General features: G+C 45.1%; 1 protein-coding gene across 1 annotated transcript in view; it reads left to right on the forward strand.

Annotated features, from left to right (window-relative positions):
- The window catches only part of DOCK2 (dedicator of cytokinesis 2), a 409,918-nt gene that overhangs the window by 305,866 nt on the left and 77,200 nt on the right, over positions 1-26,852 (forward strand). The window contains 3 exon segments of the mRNA XM_084838639.1: positions 3,903-4,003; positions 4,095-4,153; positions 7,990-8,138. Coding sequence (XP_084694765.1) covers positions 3,903-4,003; positions 4,095-4,153; positions 7,990-8,138 — 309 coding nt within the window.

Consider the following 26,852-nt stretch of genomic DNA (forward strand, 5'->3'; position numbering starts at 1 on the left):
GGAAGACTAGAGATGGGCAAATGTCTCCATCTTCAAGAAGGGGAAAAAGGTAGATCCAGGAAACTAGGGACCCATCAGCCTGATGTCAATACTGTGCAAAATTCTCAAACAGGATTACGCCATCAGTCTGTGAGCATCTAGAAAATAATGTATTGATTATTAGAAATCAACATGGGTTTGTTAGGAATAATTCATGTCAGACCAAACTTATCTCCTTTTTTGATAAAGTTCCTAGTTTGGTAGATCATGAGATTGCTGTGGACATAGTATATCTTTATTTAAGCAAAGCATTTGACAAGGTTTTGCATGATATCCTTGTTGACAAATTGGTAAAATGTGGGTTGGACAATACTACAGTTAGGTGGATCCACAGCTGGTTGGACAACTGTACTCAACAGACGCTAATGAATGACTCAGCATCCTCCTCAAGAGGAGTGTGTCAGGACTCTGTCCTTAGGCCCTGTGGTGTTCAGCGTTTTTATAACTGACTTGGATGAGAGTGTAGACAGGTTGCTGATCATATTTGCAGATGATATGAAGCTAAGAGGGATAGCCAACACTATTGAAGACAGGATGAAGATTCAAAAGGATCTAGACAGACTGGAACACTGGGCTGAATCTAGCAAGATGAGATTCAACAGAGGTAAATGTAAAGTACATGTGAAAAGGACCTAGGTGCCTTAGTGGATCACAAGCTGAATATGAGCCAGCAGTGCAATGCGGCAGCTAAGAATGCTAATGCAATTTTGGGCTGTGTTAACAAAAGAAGTGTCCAGATCACAGGAGGTAATAGTTCCACTGTATTCTGTATTTGTCAGGCCACATTTGGAGTACTAGGTCCAGTTCTGAGCACCCAGTTTTAAGAACGAGATTGACAAGTTGGAGTGTTTCAAGAGAAGAGCAATCAGGATGATGAATGTTCTGAAAACCAAGTCCTGTGAGGAACTATTGAAAGAGCTGCGTATAGCCTGGGGAAGAGAAAATTAAAGGGGAACGTGTTTGTGGTCTCCAAATATCCGAAAGGCTGTTCGGCAGAGGATGGAGCAGAATTGTTCTCTGTTGCTCCTGAGAGCAGAACTAGAACCAACAGGCGGAAAATGCAGGGAAGCAGTTTTTGGCTTAACGTTAGAGGAACGTTTCTAACAATGAGAACTGTTGTCAGCAGTGGAACAGATTGCCTCAAGAAGTGGTGGGTTGTCCTTCGCTGGAAGTATTTAAGCAGGGGTTGGATGGCCATCTGTTAGGGATGCAGTAGCTGCACCCTGCTGCAGAGAGCCTACATTGAGCACGAGGTTGGATTAGATGATCTCTGAGGTTCCTTCCAAATCTGTGATTCTGTGATTCAGCTTTTGGGCAGTATTGAAATGAAATGCATGCATGCATCAAACACACATGAAACATGTCATATATTTGATAAGTTTTCTCATACTTTTCAGCAGCCTTTCTTCTGCTTTATCAATTTAGTTCTTTACTACCGTTTTTTCTCCTGCTTTTGCCCAAAGTTGGCTCAGTTTGCTTTCTTCTCCAAGTTGTAAATGATTCTTTAAAAAAATGCTTGAAAGCACCAGTTCCAGACTTCAGACTATTAGTAGATGTTGAAACCCATTTTTAAGCAATGAAGACTTGAGTGTCCACATTTCTTCATGCCTCTGTGCTCCTCACTTCCAGCCAGGTCTGCCTTGGCCACTGCTTTGCACAGCTACAGCTTTCTAGCCATTGTCCTGTGCTCTTTCCAGTCACCTGAGTTGTAGGTCTAAGGAATTATTATTATTATTATTATTATTATTATTATTATTTCTCTTTTAAAAAGTCTCAAGGTGACATACCACAAGATTAAAACATAAAAAAATTGAAACAGCTAAAACATTTTCTACTAAAATACCAAACCCCATAAACAATTAAAATATAAGTGACAACCAAACATTTCAACTGATGCATTAAAATGCCCATCATATGCCTGGGATTAGAAGAAAGTCTTAACCTGGTGCTGAAAAGGTGACAATGTTGGCCCTAGGCAGGTTTCACTGGGAAAAGCATTACACATTGGGGGGGGGACCACCAAAAAGGCTCTCTCCCTTGCTGCCATCCTCTGAACCTCCCTCGGAGAAGGCACTCGGAGGAGGGCCTCAGATGCTGATTGTAGAGTACAGGTAGCGCTACATTGTATAGCATGCTTTCCTTCCTGGCCGATGATTTGAGGTCCTGCCCCCAAGCAATTTCCCTCAGGTGTTCAACAGATTCTGATGGGAGCCAACTCCCTTCTACACACCTTGCTCTCTACCAACTGACATCCCAAATATCATTTCAGATTCTACTGTCCCCTTGCTTTTGAAATATCCAGGTTTGCTTCAGCTAGGCATGCTCATTTCAATAAGCTGAAGCCAGAGTTGTAGCTGTCATTTGCTTTTACAGATGTCCATTTGGCAAATATGGGGAAAGATTGGGTTGTCAGTGATTAATATGGTGTATTTCTATTAAGTAAGGGAGTTTATATTTTAAATTCAAATGTCTATATATCATTAGCTATGATCCCTCTTGAGTTTATCAGAAGTTCATGGCAGTGAATGTAATCTTCTATACATTTTAATAAGGCAAAAACTGGAGTAAATTTATCTGGAGTTAACAATTATTCTAGATTGCTGAATGAGCTGGGGTGATGTTTAGATGTTAATGTTATAAATAATACTGCCCTGTGTTAGTATTTAAACCCTGATTACTCTGCAGGAAGACATAACATGTACAGTATCAACTAATTCATGTGTTGTCAATTGAAGTGCATATAGTTATATGGAAATAAATGTTAACCACAATGTATAGATTACTGGAAGATTTTAAAAACAGGGTCATCTTTGGGTGTCTTTTTTGCATGGAGGAATCTCCACAATAAACCTTATTATTCCTGTGTGTTTTTGGCACCAAAGAACTGCTTTGATCACTGTGTAGCTAATTTTGACATTTTAAGTATTTTTTTTTAATTATAAAGACATTTCTATATTGATACAGTAAACTAGGGACAAATTCTGCCCCGACAATTCCATCAAAATGTATCTTTATGGTTTTCCTCACTGAAGGAAGGTGGATAAGATTTCCATCCATTCATCTGGACAGCCAGTGTGGTGCAATTGTTAGGACTGTGAAGACCTGGGTTCTAGTCTCCACTCTGCTGCCATGAAGCTTTGGTGATTTTGGGCTAGTCACAGACTCTCAGCCTAAAATACCTCACAGAGTTGTTGTGAAAACAGAATGGAGAGGAGGAGGAGGGATCCTGTACACCACCTTGGGCTCCTTGGAGGTAGGCAGGATATAAATATAAAAATGAAAATAAAAATAAATCTCCAGTGACTATGAGGATGAGGCCATCAGAATTCAGAGCTCTTTGAAAGACTAAACTATAAAGGGAGGGTTTGTGAATGACTTGACATGAGTAGAAGTTAATCCTTGTCATATTTTACTCTTGCTCTTATAGAACCTAAATTCATGAAAATCAAACCGAGGGGTTTTTTTTTTTTTTTCTACAAAGCTATGGTTAAGTTATGCCACCATAACAGAATATAATTACACTGGTTGTTTGGATCTGGGAAGTTGTGATTAACTTGGGATATGCACAATTTCACAGGCAATGCTGTAACTTGTGGTTTATTGTTATTAGCTAATGAACCCCATATGAATCTTCTGATGCTACTGAGGGAATGCAGGCTAGCAGGTATAAAAATCACACTCTTGCCTTTATTCTAATTGCAAGGTAATAACAGGGTACAACTTTGCAAAATATTAAAATGTTGCACTGCTTCTGCTGGCTGCCTTAATAAATTATTAAGGTTTCACACAGCTTAATATCACCTTCCTTTTTAGGTGAAACCCATTACAACTATTCAGTGTTCTGTCTTCTGTTCAATTTACAGCTGTGGAACAACTATTTTCATCTTGCAGTGGCTTTTATCACCCAGGATTCCTTGCAGCTAGAACAATTCTCTCATGCAAAGTGCATTAAGATCTTGAACAAGTAAGTCTATTTTTTTTAATCATTTAAAAAGTACCCTTTCTTCTCATTTACACAACAAAGCTTTGATAATATTTTCTGTATTCCCTTATAGATATGGAGACATGAGATGCTTAATTGGCTTTGCTATACGTGACATGTGGTACAAACTTGGTAAGTAAGTGCAGTCAGAAAGACAGCTGTTCACTGAACACCTCTTCTACTGGAGGAACATTTCCAATAAGATGAGATGTTGATTAGACTTGGTTTATGATTTGGTTACTAAATGCCTGCATTCTTATTTGCAATTTGACCATCCTGAACTAGTTCACTTTGGGTGTCAGTTTCCAGAAAGGGCACTGCTTTTCTGCTCCAGCTTCTGTGTCTTGCTGTCATTTTAGGAAAATGAGCTCCTGTCCAGGGAAAAGGGTGTATGTTTTTGATACTGATTGCAATCTAGGGCTGGTAATACAGCTTTTCATTTATTATTATCTAGCAAACACACACGCACCCCCTCCCCCAGATGAAACAGTTCTTCTCATTTAGGATTTGTATTCCCTTTATCACATTAGCATTCCCTTTTGCCTTATTCATACATAGCCAATTCAGAAGGACTAAAATGTTCTATTCAGAAGCAGAGAGGGTATTTGGATTCCCAGTTCCCACACAAATTAAATAGTACTTGGATGTCCAAACCTGTGGAGGAGTGGGGAAAAGGTGGGGAGCAGGGCTGAAAAATCTAAGTTTGGTCATGACTCAGTTATACCACAGTCGGCAGGAATTCAAGTGTGAGCTGGCTCAGGCGATAACGATAATTTATGGTAAGTGTTTTCTGGCCTTTTCATGCTTTTCTCACAGTGTGTGTGCAAAAGAAGCCATCACAAAACAAAGCAAGTACCTGAAAGAACAGTATATATGGTTATATCCAGTGGTGTCATTCTCCTGATGGAAGCAGCTCTGTCAGCGAAACGGGGGCGGGGAGGGGATTCTACCTTCCCTGCAGCTCCCGTGTTGCCTGAAAATCTGCTCCGGAAGGGAGGGAAACTGCTCCGGAGCAGATTTTCTGGTGGTGCAGAGGGCTGCAGCAGGGAGGAGAGAAGGAGAAAGTCATGTTGTTGCTAGCAGACATCTGCTAGCGTGACCTTGGATTTAACCCAGAGTGGCCCCTGTGTTATCACTTCATCCCTGGGTTTCCACTTAATTAAAAGGTAAAAAGCAGTCAAGAATAAGGAACAAAGCAGGGCAAAACTAACTGTATTAAGGATGCTAGTCTACGTTAACAGTGCAATCCTATACATGTCTACTCAGAGTAAGCCCCAATTCAGTGTTTTCAATCATTTCAATGGGGCTTACTCCCAGGTACACGTGTATAGGATTGTAGCCTCAGCATATGTTCCTGTGCAATAGGGTTACATGTCCTGCCACTTGTGATTTTGTTTACTAACAAGCGTTTGTATTCAAATGTGCCTACTCGCTTATGTGCAGATGGAGAAACTTTTCTTAGGTATACCGTATAAACATGTGAAGAAGTAATTTAGTGAACCAACACTAATTTTTATAGTTGTTCATTGTTATTCCTATTTTTGCACCCAGATGAGACTGTAATTTTTATTTCAGTTGGTTCTAAACAAGATACTAAAGCAAATAAAGTTTTGTGTACAGATTACTAATGTCAGCTGCTGAGATTTAAAAAACAACAACAATGAAAATTGTGATAGCAGCTGTTTAATATCCAGTTGAAAAGAAAAAGAACAGGATTCCTGTTCCACAAATGTTTTTTAAAACCATTGAAGTTTTATGATTATAAAGGGGAAATGTTGTTGTGTAGGTTTGTCTCTAGGGGGCAAAAAAGTGTTTACTTAACACATTTTTCTTTCACCATTTGTATTAGCATCTTCAACAGTAAAAGTTCCTTATATGATCCCTATTTGCCTAAATCAATACATCTGCATTTAGCTACATTTCAGTGTGTCCATCAATAATCTTCTAGATGCATAGCATATAAATGATGTCCAAGTAACTAAAATCTCCCACAGTTTTAAATAAAGATTAAAAGCAGCTGGGGGAGGAAGGAGAGATCAGAGACACAGTATTGGGGGCGGGTTTTCCCTGCACCATTTCCCCAAACAAATCCCCCCCCCATGGCTATTTGCTTCACAGTGGGAAATGTACATGTAGCCAGAGGTTTAATTATGGGGGCGGGGGCAGGAGGTCTGATAGATCTAAGCAACTAAATTAGTCCCTATTATCCATTCAACTTATACAAGCATGCAGCTCTATAGATTACAAGTTGGGAAATGAGACTTTGAAAAACTAAGTCCAGCTTACTCAGGGAAATGCTGTTTTTCTGTTGCATTACGTGGTGCCTTCTGCCAGTCTCTAATACAGTAAATCAAACCAAAAGCAGACCACAACGTAATGGTTATTTCATCTGCCTTTTCTGAAGCATTAGACATTATTAAGCATTGCTTGAGGATGGACTTTAAAAGCTGACAGACAAATAATTTGAGCCTTTCTGCATTTTATTTTGTCCTGCAAAAAGCCATATTTGAAGAATATATGAACCCTGTTTTTTTCTGCTAGGAATGACATTTGCAAACTCATTACTTCATTTTTTTATTGTCTGTCATAATTGCAAATGTCTCCTAAGGCTCCTTATTTCATGTGGCTTTTAAGTCATTGTGCAGTCAATCCATAATAGAGTTACCAGGACACTGTTTCTATTCTGAGCTTTCTAATGGTTGACATTATTCATCCAGGAATGAAGGCAGATAAGTTTTGTCCATTGTGACGAAGACAAGAGAACATGTCAAATGGCTACTGTAAAATGTTCTTTGATAGATTGGTTTTGGTGAGAAGGGGTGAGAAAATATATTGTTCCCACTTATTTTCTTTTCCAAGCATCCTCAGCAGTGAGACATTTGAAACTGGAACATGGACTGTGTGTGAAAGTCTGCATTCATTTGGCTGTCTGACTTGATTGCTTGAGTTGCTATTAGACCTAGCATCTGGAATTGGGAATGCACTATGGTAGCAGTGCAGGTTTAAGGCCTTGCAAAACTGAGCCCTATGTAAAACGGCCACAATAACGATGATAACACTATTTAAATAATGTGATATGACATACTTTATATTATAATAGCATATATATTATATTATGATTTTTGCAAACTGCTCAAAGAACTTCATATATGCACATCTGTGAAAAGAAAACCAATGATTCTACACAAGGAATGGGCTAAGGGAGGAAGGGGCTTGTATGTCAATTCATGGCTGAAATTTGAACCACAAACATCCAGGTCATTATTCATGTTCTCAACCTACTACCTGGCACCAGCTCTTAATACCTGGATGAGGAGATGGAAAGCCTATGGAAAGCTTGAGGTAGAGAATGTTCAGAATTCCTCAAACCGTGATTGGAAAAAGAAGCTAGAAACTAATTGGTTAATTTACTGAAGTGCCATATTATTAGCAATTGGCTAGAATGGTGCAGCCTGTGATGACCCTGCACTAGGAACATAGGAAGCCTCTGTACAGTGAGGCAGACCATTGGTCCAGCCCAGTATTATTGCCACTGACAGGCAGCAGCTCTCCAGAGTTTCAGGCTGGATTCTTTGCCAGCCCTACCCGGAGATGCTGGGGGCTGAACCTGGGACCGTCTGCATGCAAAGCATGTGCTCTCTCACACTGACCTATGGCTGATTCAGTACTTTTGCCATGCTGGAAATCATCACATGATTCCTGTGTTGCGATAGAAAATAGAAGATCTATAGAACTGATGTGAAAATGCATTTGTTGATGTTTTGGAAGGAGCTATCATTTGTTTTCAAAATGACAATGGCTGGAATCGACAGTCGCTTAAAGGTGTTTTTTTTAATGAATTCAGAAAGAAAAATAACTATAAACCTATTATTAAAAGGGATATGTTTGAACAGTATTTTAATAGCAACAAATTATCTCTTTATAAATGTTCTCCTCTTTTTGATGTTCCCTTTTGCATTTTGTTCCAGGGCAGAATAAAATCCGCTTTATTCCAGGGATGGTTGGACCAATCTTAGAAATGACCCTTATTCCTGAAGCTGAGCTACGGAAAGCAACCATCCCAATCTTCTTTGACATGATGCTCTGTGAATATAGAAACACTGGAGAATTCAAAAAGGTAATACAAGCTTTGTGTAGTACTTGTCAACATAGCTGCTGTTATGCTTAAATAACAGCAAGAACGGATGGGTGTATACTGTAGAAAGGTACTTGTGACACTTGGCATTTTCTGTGGAAATGTGAATGTTATATTATAGAAGGAAGGGAAAAAGCCATAATACTTTTATGTGAATATGTGGAAGATCAAACTGATCAAATGTGACTTAATCTGGCCTTTTCCTATCACAAACATATAATTCAACTGAGAACTATAATCTAAGGAGCAATCTTTAAAGAATCATAGAATCATAAGCAAGCCAAGTATAAACTGAAAACACCTCAAGCTTTTGTTATGTGGAACATTTGACAAGGAATGAAATTAATTACCTGGATGTGAAAGGTATGTGGCAAAGTATGTGATTGAATGTTGAATGAAAGAATGTAGATGGGAATTCTTCCAAAGCCTGCTGTGTGGAGTAACAGGGATGTAGTTACTGGAGGGGGCAAGGGTGTGCAGTTGGCCCCATTTGAGTTTTTAGCATTCGTTCTAACAAGTGAGTTTCTAGCCCTTTTCCTTGTAGAGATAAAAGGAAACATGTGCAGGCAGTATCCCAATTAATTGCACTCTAAGAATAAATGCAAACATATTGGGCTACCTGAATTTATGTTCTGGATGCTCTTTAATTATACCTTGCGGCCTTACCACCCTCCCTTCCTCACATACACCACAAAATGTCTGGTTCCAGCTTTGTAGAGGGCTAATTTTCTCTCTCATCACTCTAGTCTCTCCTCCTGTCCTTCATATATCTTGTCCATTTATTTTGTGAGCTGCTCAAGGAAGAAATGACAACTTAGGCTTCAAACAAACAAAGCCACCATCAAACCCACTCATTTTTATAGCTGTTGTGCTGTGATCTCTATGTGTGTGTTAGTCTATGCAATACAATTGTACTGATTCATTTGCCACATTTGTTGCTTATGCATTAGATTTTAAAACGTTTAACAGCTTTGTCTAGTGGTTAGTGCAATGGATATTGAATCACAATTGAGGTTTCAAAGAACATTTGTGATGCAGGCCATGGTAAATTCAGAATGATGGTTCTATCTATTGGGAGATTTCATGCAGAAACACTGTTATTAACTGCTCATTATTTACTCTTTCTGATGAAAGAAGAATTCAGCATGGTGTATGGCTGGGGCACATGTGTGCACTGCATTTTATTTAAAACATAATGATTATATCAGTTGAGCCTGGAACAAACTGGCAGGTGGGATTATTGTTGTTGGTAGCACTGCACAAAGCTTTTGGCCTGAGTCCAAGACTCAAAACCATTTTGCTTCTCTGCATCTGTTCTTCCCTTGTCTTAATAGTCCTCTATTTCCGCTTTTAATTACTGCTTCTTATTCTTGGCTTATAATTGTTTCTCTTGGGGATCAGTGCAAACAAACAGGTAGGAACCCCTCCCGCCCCTGCCAAATCTTGAAATGTGTAACTCAAACTAACTGCTTGATGAGGATAACCTCTGAAGAGTCTAGGAAGTGGTATGTGCAGTGTAGACACACGATTCAGTTGCTAGAGTTCTAAGATTCAAGTGTTAGTTCCCTTAGTGTTACAACACAAAGACATATATCGTGTGTGCTGCCTAAAGCTGCCCCCAGGGATGGGCCATAGACTGGTGACAGGACACATGCTTTGGTCTAGGATAGGGGTGCAAAATCTTAGGCCAAAACCACTGCCCCCCCCCCAGGGCCCCAGTCCAGCACTCCCCAGATAGCAATGCCTCCTTTCCTTCAAATTCCAATGATTTTGGTGGTTTCCTGGCTTTTGTGCGGTTTTTCCCTCATTCTTGAAGGCTGAAATGCCTCTCCTAAGGCTTACTTACTGGCAGTGAGAGCTTTAAGGCAAAACATGCTGGTATTTTTGGCCTTGCCTCTTTGGCCTTTGGCCCGCCCCGCCCCTGGAATTTGGCCCTCAGGCTTCAGGAGGTTCAACCCCCTGGTCTAGGACTGAGTTTCTAGTGTCTCCAGTTTAAGGATCGCATGTAGCGCTTGAAAAATACCACTGCTTGTGGTGGTATACAGCAGCAGCTGGAGAAAACAATATTGGGCAAGATGGACCAATGGTCTAACTCAATAAAAGGCAGCTTCCTTGTGCCTTATAGCATCATTAGCCCATTTCGTTTCTTTCATTTGTGTGATTTACCTCTCTTTGCGCTGCTCTTAGAAGCCCTAGGTAGATGTTCAGCCTGCTCATGTGAGGGCTAAAAGTGGAGAGGGCACATGGGTGTGCAGACTAGCCCTGCCCCAGCATCCCCATCCCCAACATTCTAGTGTTGAGTGGGCACTGGGGAGAGCTGGAGGGATTTCTGCTTGCATTTGCTTGTACATGAATAGAAGCCTCCCTGCAACCTTGAACCCTCCTTTATCAGGGGAAGGGGGGAGGGGACTGAGGAGATAGTAGGGATGTACGAAAGTCACTTACCTTTTTGAAGGGTGACATTCGCGGTGGGGGAGAGGCGCTCCGTCCCTCCCCCCCGAAATTCTGGCTGGGGGGGAGGTGCTCCATCCCTCCCCCCCCCCAAATACTGGCCAGCTGGCTTCGCAAATGGCGGCGGCCGTAGCTGCCGCCATTTGCGTCCCTGCAGTCAGCCGTGATAGGCTACGTAAATGTTTATGTAGCCTATCACGGCTGATTTAAAAGAAAAAAAAAACGCTCGTACGCAAATGGTGGCGCCCATGGGCGCCGCCATTTGCGTTTCTTATTTTGGCACGTCTTAGTCTACGTAAACATTTATGTAGACTAAGACGGCGAAAATAAGGGGAATGCAAATAGCTATACTATGCTTTGCCTTCCTTATTTTGGCACATCTTAGTCTACGTAAACATTTACGTAGACTAAGACGGCAAAAATAAGGGGAACGCAAATAGCGTAGCGTCTACGCTATTTGCGTTCCCCTTATTTTCGCCGTCTTAGTCTACGTAAATGTTTACGTAGACTAAGACGTGCCAAAATAAGGAATACAGATGGCGGCGCCCATGGGTGCCGCCATTTGTGTACGCGTGGTTTTTTCTTTTCTTTTAAATCAGCCGTGATAGGCTACATAAACATTTACGTAGCCTATCACGGTATTTTTTAAAAATCTAGCCGTGATAGGCTACGTAAATCTTTACGTAGCCTATCATGTTTTTTTTTTTTTTACTGCAAATAGCGGCGTCGGCAGCCGGTCAGAAGACCGGCCGCCGCAGCCGCTGCTGCCAGGAAGGTTCGCCCAAGATAAGTCCCATCCCGGGGGGGGGGGGGCGGGGGAGCAGACCATTCCGCCACCAATTTCGGGGGGCCGAATGCGCTGGCATTCGGCCTCCCCGCGATTCATGGCGAAATTCTATGACATCCCTAGGAGATAGGGGTTTCAGGAGTGGGGCTTATATATGCAGTCATATTCCCTCCCCACGTTTAGACCTGAACACTTGCATAGGGCTAGAGTGTTTGCAGTATGAACTTGCCAGCCTGAGTATAGGAATATAAAGGGGTCAAAAGACATAGCAAGGGAAAGATGGCTGGTTGGAGCAGGTCTTTGTGGGTAGATGCCCACAAAGTGCTTCCTTTTATCACTTGACCATCTAGTTGCAAGTCAGCAAGACCTGGGAAGGCAGGACTCTGCCTGACCCTAGCTACAAAGGCTACGTCTACTGCTGAAGGTGTCTAGAGATCATCAGAGTTAAGGGGTTGATGCTGGGACAAGTTTTAGTCTTGGATAAAATGTCTTATTTTTGCTGCTATTTGGATTATGTTTTTTTTTTTTTAAAATCTGGTGTTAGGCCTTAGTGCTTTTCTACATGAGGCTTTTAACCTGCCACTTTACCAAGGCTTCTGCTTCCAGATTCTTTGTGGGATTAAGCATGGTTCCTTTATCCAGGTTTTTTTCCAAGGTTTTTTTTCTCTGTGCCTTTCTATAAGTTCTGTTACACAACCACTAGATGGTGCTGTGGTATAGTGGAATTGTGGAAATACACTAGAGTTTCATGCCATCATTCACAGAAATACCAGATTTTTCTCGTTATTTATTTATTTATTTATTTTATTATTAAATTTATTAATTGCCCATCTGGCTGGTCACCCAGCCATTCTGGGTGATGTACAGCATAAATAAAACAATTTAAAACAATAAAATTCTACAATAAAAACATTTTCTAAAATACCCTAACCCATGCCAAATGCCTGCCTGAACAGCCACGTTTTTAATGCACGACAGAAGCTCATTAAAGAGGGGGCATGGCGGAGTTCCCTAGGGAGGGAGTTCCACAGAGTGGGGGCCACCACAGAAAAGGCCCTCTCCCTCGTCCCCACCAGTCTAGCTGTCCTGGCTGATGGGACAGAGAGAAGGCCATCCGAGGCTGATCTTGTTAAGCGGCCTGCCTGGTGTTGCTGGAGGTGCTCCTTAAGATAGGCTGGGCTGGAACCATATAAGGTTTTAAAGGTCAAAACCAACACCTTGAATTTGGCCTGGAAAACAACTGGTAACCAGTGCAACTCCTTCAGCACTGGAGTGATGTGATCTCGCCGGCGGCTGCCTTTAATCAGGCGAGCCGCCGCGTTCTGTACCAGCTGCAGCTTCCGAACCATCTTCAAGGGTAACCCCACGTACAGTGCATTACAGTAGTCTAAACGAGAGAAGACCAGGGCATGTACTACTGATGGGAGCAGATGGTCGGGAAGGAAGGGGCACAGCCGCCGTATCAGATGGAGTTGGTACAGCGCTGTCCGGCTCACAGCTGACACCTGAGCCTCCATGGACAGCTGGGAGTCCAAAATGACCCCCAGGCTGCGGACCTGGTCTTTCAAGGGTAGCCGTACCCCATTCAACACCAGGTCAACATCCCCCAGCCTCCTCTTGTCTCCCACCAAAAGTACCTCGGTCTTGTCAGGGTTCAGCTTCAGCTTATTCCTCCCCATCCAGCCACTCACCGTCTCCAGACATTTGGACAGGGATTCTACGGCCAACCTTGGTGAAGATTTGAACGAGAGGCAGAGCTGCGTGTCATCCGCATATTGATGACACTGCACCCCAAACCTCCTGATGATAGCCCCCAGCGGCTTCACATAGATGTTAAATAGCATCGGGGAGAAGATGGAACCCTGTGGCACCCCACAAGTGAGTGGCCACGGGTCCGAAACCTCCTCTCCCAGTGCTACCCTCTGGTACCTGCCGGAGAGGAAGGACCAGAACCACCGCAATATGGTGTCTCCAATGCCCAACCCCTCCAGGCAGTCCAGGAGGATACCGTGGTCAATGGTATAAAAGCCGCTGAGAGGTTGAGGAGAACAAGGAAGGAGCATTCACCCCTATCCAAAGTCCTCCTCATATCATCTACCAAGGCGACCAAGGCCGTTTCTGTCCCATGCCCAAGCCTAAAACCTGACTGAAATGGGTCTAGATAATCAGTTTCTTCCAAGTGTGCCTTCAACTGCATCGCCACCACCCTCTCTATCACCTTGCCCAAAAATGGCAGATTTGAGACTGGGCGAAAGTTGTTCAGAACTTGAGGATCCAAGGAGGGCTTCTTTAAGAGCGGTCTTATCACTGCCTCCTTGAGGGCTGATGGCATCACTCCCTCCTCAAGGGAGGCATTCACCACCACCCTGATCCCCTCATCCAGTCTCTCTCTGCAGCCCATAATGAGGCAAGATGGGCAAGGATCAAGTAAGCAGGTGGTCGGCCGTACAGATGAAAGCACCTTGTCCACTTCATCAGGAGGAAGAAGCTGGAACCGATCCCACAAAACCGGTTTGCCACAGGCCGCCTCTTGCTCACTAACTGTATCCACAGCGTGCAGAGTAACACACCTAATCCAATCAATTTTATCTGCAAAGTGCCTTGCCAAGGCCTCACAGGAGGCCTTAGAATACTCCAGTGGTTCAGGAGCCACAGGAACAACCAGGCTCCGGACCACTTGGAACAGCCTCCTGGGACAGCACTCTGCAGACACGATAGAGGCAGCATAATATTCCTTTTTTGCTGTCTTCACCACCACATGATAGGCTGAAGATACAGCTCTAGCCTGTGTCTGATCGTCTTTGGAGCGAGACTTCCGCCACCGGCGCTCTAGCCGTCTCACCTCCTGTTTCAGAGCTCGTAACCACGGATTGAACCATGGGGGAGAGGGCGTTTCAGAGCCACCTGATCTAATGCCCCAGTGATTGCGGCATTCCAGCCACCCACCAGGGTCTCGACCGAGTGACCGTTGGCGTCCCCCAGAGAATCCCCAAGCACGTTCAGGAATCCATTTGGATCCATAAGATGCCTGGGGCGGACCATTTTAATGGATCCTCCACCCCTGTGGAGGCCATGGTCTCCATGAAGTCCCGAGGTGCCCCTGTGAGGATGGCCTCCGAATGTACGTTGAAGTCCCCCAACTAGGGATGGACAAAAGTCCCTTACCTGGTTCCGCAGCTTGCTTCGCAGTGGGGGGGAGGCGCTCCGTTCCTCCCCCCAAAATTCTTGGGGGGGGAGGCGCCCCATCCCTCCCCACCGAAATTCTGGCCGGGGGGGAGGCGCCCCGTCCCTCCGGCCGAAAGTCTGGCCAGGGGGGAGGCGCCCCGTCCCTCTGGCCGTGAATCCTCCTTGCCGCCGCACCGCCGCCGCACCGCCGCCGCACCGCCGCCGCACTGCCGCCGGGAGCTGCCAGCGCCAGGGACATTCACCAAAGGTAAGTCCCATTCCGGGGGGGGGGGACCGTTTCTCCACTAATTTCGGGGGGCCGAATGCATTGGCATTCGGCCTCCCGGAGAGTCATGGAGAAATTCTCCACTATCCCTACCCCCAACACCAATAAGTTAGGGGACTGTACACGCACATCAGAGACCACCTCAAGCACCTCGGCCAGGGAGTCAGTCGTGCAGCGGGGTGGACGGTACACGAGCAGAATCCCCAGACTGCCCTTCGGGCCCAACCTCCAGTACATGCACTCAGCAACCTTGGTCTCCCGGAGAGGCGGTCTGGTGAAGACCAAGGACTCTCGGTAGATAACAGCCACTCCCCCTCCCCGATCCCCAGCCCTTGGCTGCTGTGCATACGAAAATCCGGCTGGACACATGGCTGCAACGGTTGGAGCAGCAGCCTCAGCCAGCCAGGTCTCCATAATACATGCTAGGTCTGCACCCTCATCCAGGATCATGTCATGGATGAGGGAGGTTTTCTGGGTAACAGACCTGGCATTGCAGAGCAGCAAACGAAGGCCAGAAGATGGGGTCACGCCTCCCCCAGCCATCCTTTGGCTCTGGACAGGCCCGGAATAGGGGACAGATACTACACATCTCTCCCTTGTTCCCCTTACCTGGCATGGCCTGCCCCTAGCGCTCTGCCAGCGCCTACCGCCCAGCCTCGGTATGTTCTGGCCCCCAACACTCCCCCCACTGCCTCCATCAGGTGGACACATGCCCCCTCACTCCCGCCTATCAGGCAGGCTACCCACCCCTAAAAACACAACAAAATCCCCCAGAAAAACAGCAACAACAACAACAACAACAACAAACAATTAAAAAAAATTAAAAATTCCCTTAAAAATAATGCCAGGCAGGAATCCACAGGGAAGGCCTGGTGGTGGTGGTGGCGGCGGTGGCGGCGGTGGTGGCGGCGGCGGCGGCAGGAGCAGGAGGCACACCTCTTCCCCGGTGGTGGTGACTTCTTCTGCAGGCCCTGGCTCTCCCAGGCCACCTCAGCCAGCCAGCTGATGTAGCCCCTCCAGGGAGGGGCAGGTGGAAGCAGCACAGCTGGCTCCGTACCTGGGGGCCTGGTCCTGCAGGGACTGGCGGTCTGCCAGGCAGAAGTCTGCAGGGAAGGCCTGGTGGTGGTGGTGGTGGTGGCGGCGGTGGCAGCAGCGGCGGCAGCGGTGGCAGCAGCGGCGGTGGCAGCAGCAGGCCCAGCAGCAGCAGGCACACCTCTTCCCCGGTGGTGGTGGTGGCTTCTCCTGCAGGCCCTGGCTCTTTTCGTTAGGAAAAAAAACACATGCTAAAATGGTTGCAAAGCAAGGGAGAGGTCTTGGAGGATGACAACATCATGTAAAGGACCTGCAAACTACTGTGACTGAAGAATCACAAGTGCACAGTAAATGCCCTGTGTAGAAAGGCTCTTAGTATCAGCGGATTGTTTACATTTAATGTTTATTTGTTAATATTTTGTATGATTATGTAAATTTTGTTGTCTTGTAATTGCTACTGAAGCATCTTGAAATGTTATATTTTATTAGTCTGATGTTATGTGCTACTTTGAGCATGGTTTACCGTGGAAAAGTGGTATTCAAATATGCATTGTGGTGATGATCGCGATGATGATCGCGGTGATGATCATGATGCAGAAGAAATTATATACTGGAGATGTTTCCAGATGAAGCTTTTATTGCGCCAACGTTCATAGAATTTTACCAGGGGCCCAGACAATGACATATTCCACTCATAACCTTCCTGTATTTTCCCACCACTTCTTCTGTCTTTTTTCTTACCATGGAAAATCCTTAAGGAAGAAAAGATGAAATAGCTGCACAAGGCTTCTGGTTGGTAATACTAGGAGGCCTCCATCTGGAAGCAGCCTGAGTGTGCTGTCTAGTGAGTAGATCTGTTTGTGGGCAGCATTCCAGTCTGCCATTTCACATGCAGACTTTCAGCATTCTGCAATACCCTAATGGCTTTGTAGGTCACAGCAAAGTTCTTTTAAGCCAGACCCACTTTAAATTCCCAAAATATGCCTCTTAATATTAAATAAGTGAAAAAAGACTATAAAAAGCCTAACCCACTAGAAGGCATCATTCAGATGGATCACAATTTTTGAGATATTAAATATTTTAGCTCTCATTATTTTTTAAAATGAAAATTCTATCCATTCAGGCCATTCTAAAAATGGTGCCTTGTATGGTTTTGCTCTCCTTAACCCAAATAATACTGGTAGAAATTAGTTATGCATATATGTAGGCAATTTTGATTCCGTCCCTAAAATCCAAAGGTGTAGAGAGTAGCTAGCTCAAAGACCCACATACCAAGTGAAATGGTATTTCATCCTAATATTCCTATTGAAAGAATAGTTTCTCAGTGTGCCATCAAAGCTTGCATTTGCTGATCTGATAAAACATCTGCCAACAAAAAAAGTGTATTCAAAACTATTTTTAGGACAGAAAAATGATAAACTCTGTGCCGCACAAATTAAAACATAATTGAAATTAACAGGGGGCTAAAATTATCTCTAAAAAGGGTTTGTCTTTGGCTTAAAAAAGATTAATTCGTAGGCATAAGACTATTTTGATTCTGGTAAGCAACACGTATTCATGTTGCAGATCTCTGTTTAAATCCTTCTCTCAACATTTCCATCACATATTTTAAGCAGATGTGAGCAGGTTTTTAAATTACTTTTCTTTCCTGGCAGTTACTAGAAAGGCAAGAATAAGAACACTGACTTTGGACACTCACTGATGGGATGAGGGGTCATGGTGAGCTCTGCTTCCCACGACACGCGGGGTCTCTTGAAAATAACATCCACGTCTTGCTGTTCTAATATAATGTTGGAAGGTATAATAGGTGCCTATTTGAGAAGTAGATAGATAGCAAGCAATTGGAAGATGCTGTGAAAGAGGTGTGCGTATTGCCCTTCTGGCGTTACATTTTCACAGACCCTTTGTAGATATTTTTGGCCCAAGGGAAGGAGACGCGCACATCTCTTCCTGTAACCTTTGTTCTTCAGCTGTAATCCCCTGGCTCCCATCGCTTCTGTCAGCCTGGAGGCAGTGCAAGCACAGAAACAGCACCCTCTTGTGGTGCACCTCTTGCAAGTTAAAGCATTACCTCCCCGATGGATCGGGCCCAAGCCCCAGGCATTGGACTAGGGGGAGTGACTGTATGGGGTGACACAGCCACTTCTGCCAGTTAGACAGAGAATCCGCTCATTATGCTCACCTTGTTGTGGATAGAGTGAGCTCTGCTTTGAGCTTTCACTCTGCCTATGGGCCAAGTTACACATCACGTGAAGGCGTAGTGTGCAGCAGTGACATCTTTGGCTTTTCTTACAAGTGCAAGGAGGGGATTGTTATTGGGACTGCAGTGCATAGGGAGGAGATGTTTATCCTTTCCCTTTGCAGCCATGATTGGGACGAAAAGCCCCAGCCCCTTATGAGTATGCATCTTAAAAAAAAGTTCCCATTCTTGCCAATGGAAACTTCTTTTTTTTGAAGCCTCATAGCTGGCTGGGGTGGGGTGTTGTCTTGATCACAGCTGGGGAGGGAAGCGATAAACCTCCCTTGCCATGTGGTGCAGTAAAAATCCCACCTCCTCACTCATTATTGATTAAAGAAAAGCCAAATGTACTTTGATACTATGGTTAGCCAGGTAGGGAGAGCATCCTTTCAAACAGAAACCAAATTGAATTAAACAAGTGGGATCTGCAACAAAATGTTGTAGTGTGGAGCAGGGGCATTGCTGGTTATTAAAAGATCCGGGGCACAGGCCCATAACACAAATTTGCATATGAGTCTAAGCACACGTCTAATATATATATATATATATATATATATATATACACACACACACACACACACAGACACACACACACACACATACATATACATACATACATAAGAAGTGTGCACTGACCCCCCTCACACACACTTCAACTCAGACCCCGATTCAGCATTTTGGAAAACACCCCGCTTGTGCTGTGGCCAGTTTGTAGTCGGACCACTTCAGCTCAGCACCAAACCTGAGTCAATGTTTGGAAAAAGGAGTCTTTATGCTTCCTGTTCACTACCATGGGAAATTAGGAAAAAAAAGACCCACCTCTTAACTTTTTTCTCTTGGTCAGAACTGGATGATAATTTCAGGCATAGTGTCAGGAGCGCCCTAGCTGCCTCTTACAGTCCCCTCCAATAGCCAACTCAAGACACAGACAACGAGGATTCTTTCCAAGGCTTTATTCCTTTATTACTTAATGGCTCTTACAGATACTAATCACTAGTGACTAAGCAAGGAACTGCACTGAGGTAGATAGCCTAAGCTCCAGGTAAGGCAGCTGGTCCCCGTTTGAAGGAGAAGCACGGGAAGACTCTGAACTTATGGGCTATGGAGAGATCCTCCCTCTTTCCCTTGGGTCCTCAGGACGCGACCGTTGTTTGAGTGCCAAATGAGCAGTACGCCTCCTTTCAGCGCCCTCCATCTGGCGCTGCTCCCTGCGTCTGCGCCGAGCGTTCAGCAAGCCCCCCTCCAGCGCTCTCTCACTGCCAGGGTCACTATCTCTCTCAGGAATGCTGGCAGGAGGAATCTCTGCCAGCTGCTGTGCTTGTGAGAGATAAGCGTGCTCCTCTCCCATGGATTGCTGTTCTTCCTCAGAATCAGAACTGCTCTGGGGCTCTATGGGCTCAGTTTCCACCCTGACACATAGTAGCCCCCTAGAAGGGGATACACCTGCCCAATGTCAGAAAAATAGGTGTAGGTTTATATTTTGATTTTCTTTTAAAGGGAACTGCCAATAGCATTTTTATTCCTTGGAAGAACTGGATAAACATTTCAGGATTCATTGCCCCATCAGAGGAGATCATATCTGCCAAATTTCAGAATGATAGCCACAAGGGTTTTTGTGCAAGGCTGGTCCTGACATTTTGAGGTCTCCAAAAGAGGACATACTTATCTCCCTGTGTTCTTTGTGGACCATTGTTCTGAAAGTTACAGACAGCCTACAGTTGTCCCTAAGTAAGAAACCAGCAAAGTTTCAGAAGGGTAGGTGCAGCAGTTCATGTGGAAGGAGAGTTCTCCAATTTGGGGGAGGGAGTGATTTGCTTTCCCTTCCCTTCACCCCTTCCCCAATAGTTTTTGGGTAAATTTGTATGAAAATGCACAGGTCATTAGAGGTGTCCCCCAGGAAAGAAACCTGTGAAGTTTCTGAAGGATATACATGCATGCAAATTTAGAATTACTGGAATTTATTTACATTTCACCAATGTTAGCAGCAGGAGAACATGGGTGGGAAGGTGCTATTGCACTCATGTCCTGCTTGTGGGTTTCCTATGGGCATCTGGTTGGCCACTGTGTGAACAGTGAATGCGGGACTAGATGGACCTTGGTCTGATGCATTATGGCTCTTCCTATGTTCTTAAATATAGAGTGACTCTGAGCATGTGCAGAATATTTTTCTTTCACCACTGAGCACTTACATTCTCCCCCTACCAATTCTATTCCCCTCCATGCAACCATCCCTCCTCATCCTACTATCCCCCAGCAACTCTTCATAAAAACAGATGTCTTGTTTTGTGCAACTCCTCTCTACCTCCTCTTTGTTATGCACAAGCTCTCATTGTATCTTCCTCCCCATAACTTCATTTGTGCCAAGACTTCACCAGGATTCAGCCAATTAGTTTGTTTTCAAAACTAGGGCTCATTTATGGAGAAACTCTGAGCGTGTACTAAGTGCCTTTTCCTCACCAGTGAAGCTAGAGTTCATGCAAAACAACCCCAAACCCCCAAATGACAAAACATGCATAGGACTGAGCTGAAAGGATACTCAGTTCATTAGATGGAATTGGGTAGGCACTGTATTAAGCCTGCAGTACCTAGGGATGTCAGAGAATTTCGCCATGAATCTCGGGAAGGCTGAATGCCAGCGCATTCGGCCCCCCAAAATTGGTGGCGAAACAGTCTGCCCCCCCAACCCCCCCGGGACGGGACTTACCTTGGGCGAATCCTCCTGGCGGTGGCGGTGCGGCGGCGGTGTGGCGGCGGCGGCCGGTCTTCCGACCAGCTGCCGCCGCCGCCATTTCCAGTAAAAACAACAACAACAAAAAAATGTGATAGGCTACGTAAAGATTTACGTAGCCTATCACGGCTAGATACTAGGTATTTAAAAAATACCGTGATAGGCTACGTAAATGTTTACGTAGCCTATCAGGGCTGAGTAAAAAAAACAAAAACAAACCACACGTACGCAAATGGTGGCGCCCATGGGCGCCGCCATTTGCGTTCCTTATTTTGGCACGTCTAGTCTACATAAACATTTACGTAGACTACGGTGAAAATAAGGGGAACGCAAATAGCGTAGCGTCTACGCTATTTGCATTCCCCTTATTTTCGCCGTAGTCTACGTAAATGTTTACGTAGACTAGACGTGCCAAAATAAGGAACACAAATGACGGCGCCCATGGGCGCTGCCATTTGTGTACGCGCGGGGTTTTGTGTTTTTTTTTTACTCAGCCCTGATAGGCTATCTAAACATTTACGTAGCCTATCACGGCTGACTGCAGAGACACAAACGGCGGCGGCTATGGCCGCCACCATTTGCGGCCCGGCCAGCCAGGATTCGGGGGTGGAGGGATGGAGCGCCTCCCCCCCCGGCCACAATTTCAGGGGGGAGGGACAGAGCGCCTCCCCCCCCAGCCAGAATTTCGGGGGGAGGGACGGAACGCCTCCCCGCCACCGCGAATCAAATTTTGTTACAGGTAAGTAACTTTCGTACATCCCTAGCAGTACCAAGCTCACAACAACTTATTTCTGAGTAAACAGGCAGAACATCAAGGCGCAAACCTCCCTGAAAAAGTAACTTGTGCTGGAATCCTATGGACACTTTCCTGAGGGTAAGCCTTATTAAACATAATGGGACTTCTGAGTAGGCATACATAGGATTGCATAAATTAGCAATATTTATTGCCCCACTTAAAAAACAAACCCCAAATTCCTATTTTTTAATTAAAGCTTTCTGTTCATAGGAACATAGGAAGCTGCCTTATACTGAGTCAGGCCCTGGGTCCATCTAGCCCAGAATTGTTGACGCTGACTGGCAGCAGCTCTCCAAAGTTTCAGGCAGGATTCTTTCGTAGCCCTACCTGGAGATGCTGAGGATTGAACCCAGGATCTTCTGCATGCCAAGCATGTGCTCTGCCACTGAGCTGCAGCCCTTCCTATTGCTGGATAATGGCAACTGACAAACAAAAGAGCCCCAGATTTGTTTCTCTGCCACCATGTGAACCCACTCTTCTCAAAGACCTGAGAGAGGAGAAGGAGAAAAGCCAACCCTCTTATCTGTTTGTATAAAGTCAAATACAGTTCAGAACTTCTCTTGCCCGCCGAAGAGAATTCTCTTTAAGAATTCCCCAAGTTATGCTCTGGGTGGAATAAAGATGAGAAAGGAAGGAAGAACAGGATAGGGGAGGGAAGAAGAAAAGAAGAATGGTGATTGGAAATGTGCGCATGGGTGGCGGAGCAGAGAGAATTCCCTGAGCCAAGTGGCTCCTTTCAGAGAGGTAGTACTTCAGAGGAATTTAGGAGGCTGTGCAGGGTTTGCAAGGATTGCAAGCATTGCACGTACTTAAATGAACTTTATGAGGTGAGGTGGCTGAGGGCTTTTTCTAGATATTTAAAACTGTAGAACCTATTTAAAAGCCCCAGCAGTTTCTCGATCATGACACCACATAGTCCTAACCCTCCCTTTGGGATTATTTGAGTCCTACAGCTCTTTAGGAGAAATTAAAGTGGAGGAAGAGAAAGAAGTTTGTGGAGGCTGATTGGATCCTTTGCTGTACTGAAGCTACTAAACTTCTGCAGAAGCCAAAGATTCCAGTTCAGGGCAGTAAAATCAGATGCTGTGTGAAATACCAGTATTTCACTTCTCCCTCTTCAAAATTTATTGCAGGCAAGCTCCCAACAGTAGGCATGTAAGAACAGAAAAGAAAAGTAGAGGGAGAGAGGTTTTTTGCACCTCAGAAAAATCCTACACCAGAGATTAGGGATAGTGACCTCCTAATGGTAACCTTAAACACCTTCTGGTTAGGATCTCTACTCCCCTGGGTGACTTGGCAGTTTTTACTTTTTGTTTTAGACTTTGAGAAAAGGAAACTTTACACATGGCTTGTGCAAAAACCACTGAACCTACCTGTCTGAAATTTGGTTGGTTCAGCCAGCTCTGTAGGGCCTGCTAGGTCCCTAAATTCCATGAATTTATGTGGAAGCACAAAAAAATTACAGCTCTGTACTTTGACAGATTTTCTTGGAAAAAGCCAATTTTACCTGTGGCTAGCACAAAAGCCACTACACCTAACTGTCCGAACTTTGGCAGGCTCAGTCATCTCTAGGGATGTCAGAGAATTCCACCACGGATCTCAGTGAGGCCGAATGCCAGTGCATTCAGCCCCCCGAAATCCGTGGCGGAATGAAGCCCCCCCACCCCCGCGAAAGGCGCACGAAACGGGACACCTATCTGCTGCCGTTCACGCTGCTTTGCGAATGGTGGCCGCGGCCGCCATTCGCTTCTTTGCTATAGGCGTGATAGGCTACGTAAATACTTACATAGCCTATCATGGCTAATGCAGGGACGCCATTTGCGTCCCTGCGGAAGCCGTGATAGGCTGCGTAAGTATTTACGTAGCCCATCATGGCCAAAATAAAGGGAACACAAATGGCGGCGGCTACGGCGGCCGCCACTTGCGTTCCCTTTTTTGAGGGGCCATGATAACCTACGTAAATATTTACGTAGGCTATTACAGCAAAAGGGAGGGGCGCAAATGGCATAGTGGCCACCATTTGCGCCCATGTCTTTTGCCTTGATAGGCCATGTAAATATTTACGTGGCCTATCATGGCCCCCCCCCAAAAGGAACGCAAATGGCGGCCATTTGCCATTTGCGTTCGCTGTTTTTTTTTTGCTGTGATAGGCTACGTAAATATTTATGTAGCTTATCACGGCAAAATACAAGGACACAAATGGTGGTGGCTACGGCCCTGGCCAGCGGCTCTGCAGAATCGCCGCGGAGTGGAGTCGGCCGGAGAGAATTTCTGGGGGAGGGATGGTGTGGTGTAGTGTGGTGTGGTGTAGTGGCAAAAGTGTTGGACTAGGAGCTGGGAGATCCGGGTTCTAGTCCCCACTCGGCCATGGAAGCTCACTGGGTGACTTTGGGCCAGTCACACACTCTCAGCCCAACCCACCTCACAGGGTTGTTGTTGTGAGGATAAAATGGAGAGGAGGAGGATAATGTAAGCCACCTTGGGTTCCTTGCAAGAGGAAAAAAGGCGGGATATGAGTGCAATCAATCAATCAATCAATGGAGCGCCTCCCCCCTACCGCAAATGTCACCCTTTGAAAAGGTAAGTGACTTTCATACATCCCTAGTCATCTGTATAGGGGCTGCCAGGTCCCTAGATTCCATGCATGTATGTGGAAGCACTATATATATATATATATATATACACACACACACACACACACACACAAACACACACACACCTCTTTGCTTTGATGCATTTTCTTGAAAAAAGCAAACTTTACCTGTGACTAATTTACCTCCTAACTAATCAGGAGGCTGCCAGGTCCCCAAATTCCATGCACATACATGGAAGAACAACAACAAAAAATAGCTCTTTGCTTTGACAGATTTTCATAAAAATAGCAAATTTTACCTGTGACTAGCACAAAAGCCAATGGACCTAACTGCCTGAATTTTGGCATATTAAATCAGCTCTGTAGGGACTACCAAGCCTCAAATTTCATGTATTTATCATACAAACTAAAAACCTTATGGCTGTTTTTGTTTTCCAATGCAAGTCAATGGGAAAATGTTAAAAAATGGCAATTAGGACAGCTCAAAAGATCTGGGGCACAGCTCAAAAAAGATCCAGGGCCCATGCCCAGGTGGGCCCTTCACTAACGACGCCCTTGGTATGGAGTGTCCCTGTTCGGTGTCCTCCTCTGGGATACTCCATTTCATTCCCACTCCCACTTGGGGTTCCATTCTCCCTGCCTCAGCAGTCAGCGGCCAAATTTGCACTCAAAGCTAAACCATGCTGTAGCACTACATGAACAAGCAGGAAGGAACCACCACATGCCTCAGGCTTTTGCATTTCCCCCAGTTCCTTATCCCACATGGCTGGGAGGACATGGACAGAATTATCTTTACTTTTCATGAACGCTGGCTTGTCATTACATATGAACCAGAGATCATGGTATAAAACAAACTCAGTTGCTAAACAAGGCAACTTCAGACCAAATGCTCCTGAAGTTCACTTATTTAACCAGCAATTCTTCAAACTGTGATTTCTGGTTCATCTATAATAATAAAATAGCATTTTGTGGAAAGCTGGTGTGTGTGTGTGTGTGCGCGTGCACGTGCACGTGTGCACGCAGTGGAAAGGTGGGGGGAGAATGGCAGGTTCCCCAAGCCTACTGATACCTTTTTTAAATTTCTACAATCCTTGGTGGATTCCCCAAGCCTACCGATACCTCTGTCTGTTTTTGGCACTTGTGCCTGAACATTGGAAACTGAAAGAATAATTAACTCAGGAATTATTTTATGTTTTTAGGACATTAGTAATTGAGTTGTTTTCACTGTGTGCCTAGAAACCACCACTCCCCCAAATGTGGCTGAAATTCTCTGTCACTCCTTATTGTGGGTCATTTCATACACTGCTTGCTCACACTGATAACAGACAAACACTCTCTCTCTCTTTTTATATTCCTCCCTGTGTATAGGAGCAAAATAACTTTATATTGCTGTCTTGGCTGCCACAGACTCCCATTATGAGAGCACTCAGTTTAATTTCATTTTCTTGCATTCTGTGCAACAGACTCTGAGGGGGAAAAGGATCTGGGGAGTTTAGAGCTGTGGTGGTGCATTTATTTCTTGCATCCTTTCACCACTGCAATGTATGTGCTTGTGCTCCCATCTAACTGGCTGTCATTTGTGCCTACATAAGTCTCCAAATGTGGACCAAAGCAAACAGCCAGAAAGAAGAGAAGCCAAGCTTCAGCAGTGAAGGAGCTACTGTTTCTAAATAGCCTACGGATGTACGAAAGTGACTTACCTTTCGCGGATTATGTTGATGGTGGTGGTGGGGAGGCGTTCATTCCCTCCCCCCGGAATCCTGGCCGGGGGGGGAGGCACTCCGTTCCTCCCCCCGGAATCCTCGAACGGCTGGCTGTGCTCCGCGGCAGCTCAACAGAGCAGCTGGCCAGGCCCGGCCAGGCCAGAGCCATCCGCAGCCGGATTTCCGGCCGTGGAGGGCTCTGGGTAAAACAACAACAACAACAACAACTGCGTACGCAAATGGTGGCGGCTACGGCCGCCGCCACTTGCGTTCCTTCTTTTTGGCCATCTTAATCTATGTAAATATTTACGTAGACTCTGACGGCGAAAATCAAGGGGAACGCAAATAGCGTAGCGGGCGCTATTTGCGTCCCTTTTTCATTCACCGTTTTAGCCTACGTAAATCTTTACGTAGGCTAAAACGGCAAATCAAAAGGGGACGCAAATAGCACCCGCTACACTGTTTGCATTCCCCTTGATATTTGCCGTCATAGTCTACATAAATATTTACGTAGATTAAGACGGTAAAAAGAAGGAATGCAAATGGCAGCGTCCGTAGCCGCCACCATTTGCGTACGCATTTTTTTAAAAAAACCCACCCCCAAACATGATAGGCTATGTAAAGATTTACGTAGCCTATCACATCTTTTTTTTCTTTTTTTTTTAAACCTAGCCATGATAGGCTACGTAAATCTTTATGTAGCCTATCACGTCTTTTTTTTTTTTTTCCTTTCACAAGCCTGGAAATGGCGGCAGCGGCAGCCGGTCAGAAGCCCGCCTGCCGCTGCCGGAGCCGCCGCCGCCCGGAAGATCCGCCCCAGGTAAGTCTCATCCTGGGGGGGATCTGCAGGGGGGCGGGGGGTGGCAGGCCGTTCCACCACAGATTTCGGGGGGCCGTATGCACTGGCATTCGGCCT

The sequence above is a fragment of the Heloderma suspectum genome, chromosome 2 (assembly GCF_057233095.1).
Source record: "Heloderma suspectum isolate Gila_16-S chromosome 2, 16-S_ref, whole genome shotgun sequence".
Taxonomy (NCBI): Eukaryota; Metazoa; Chordata; class Lepidosauria; order Squamata; family Helodermatidae; genus Heloderma; species Heloderma suspectum.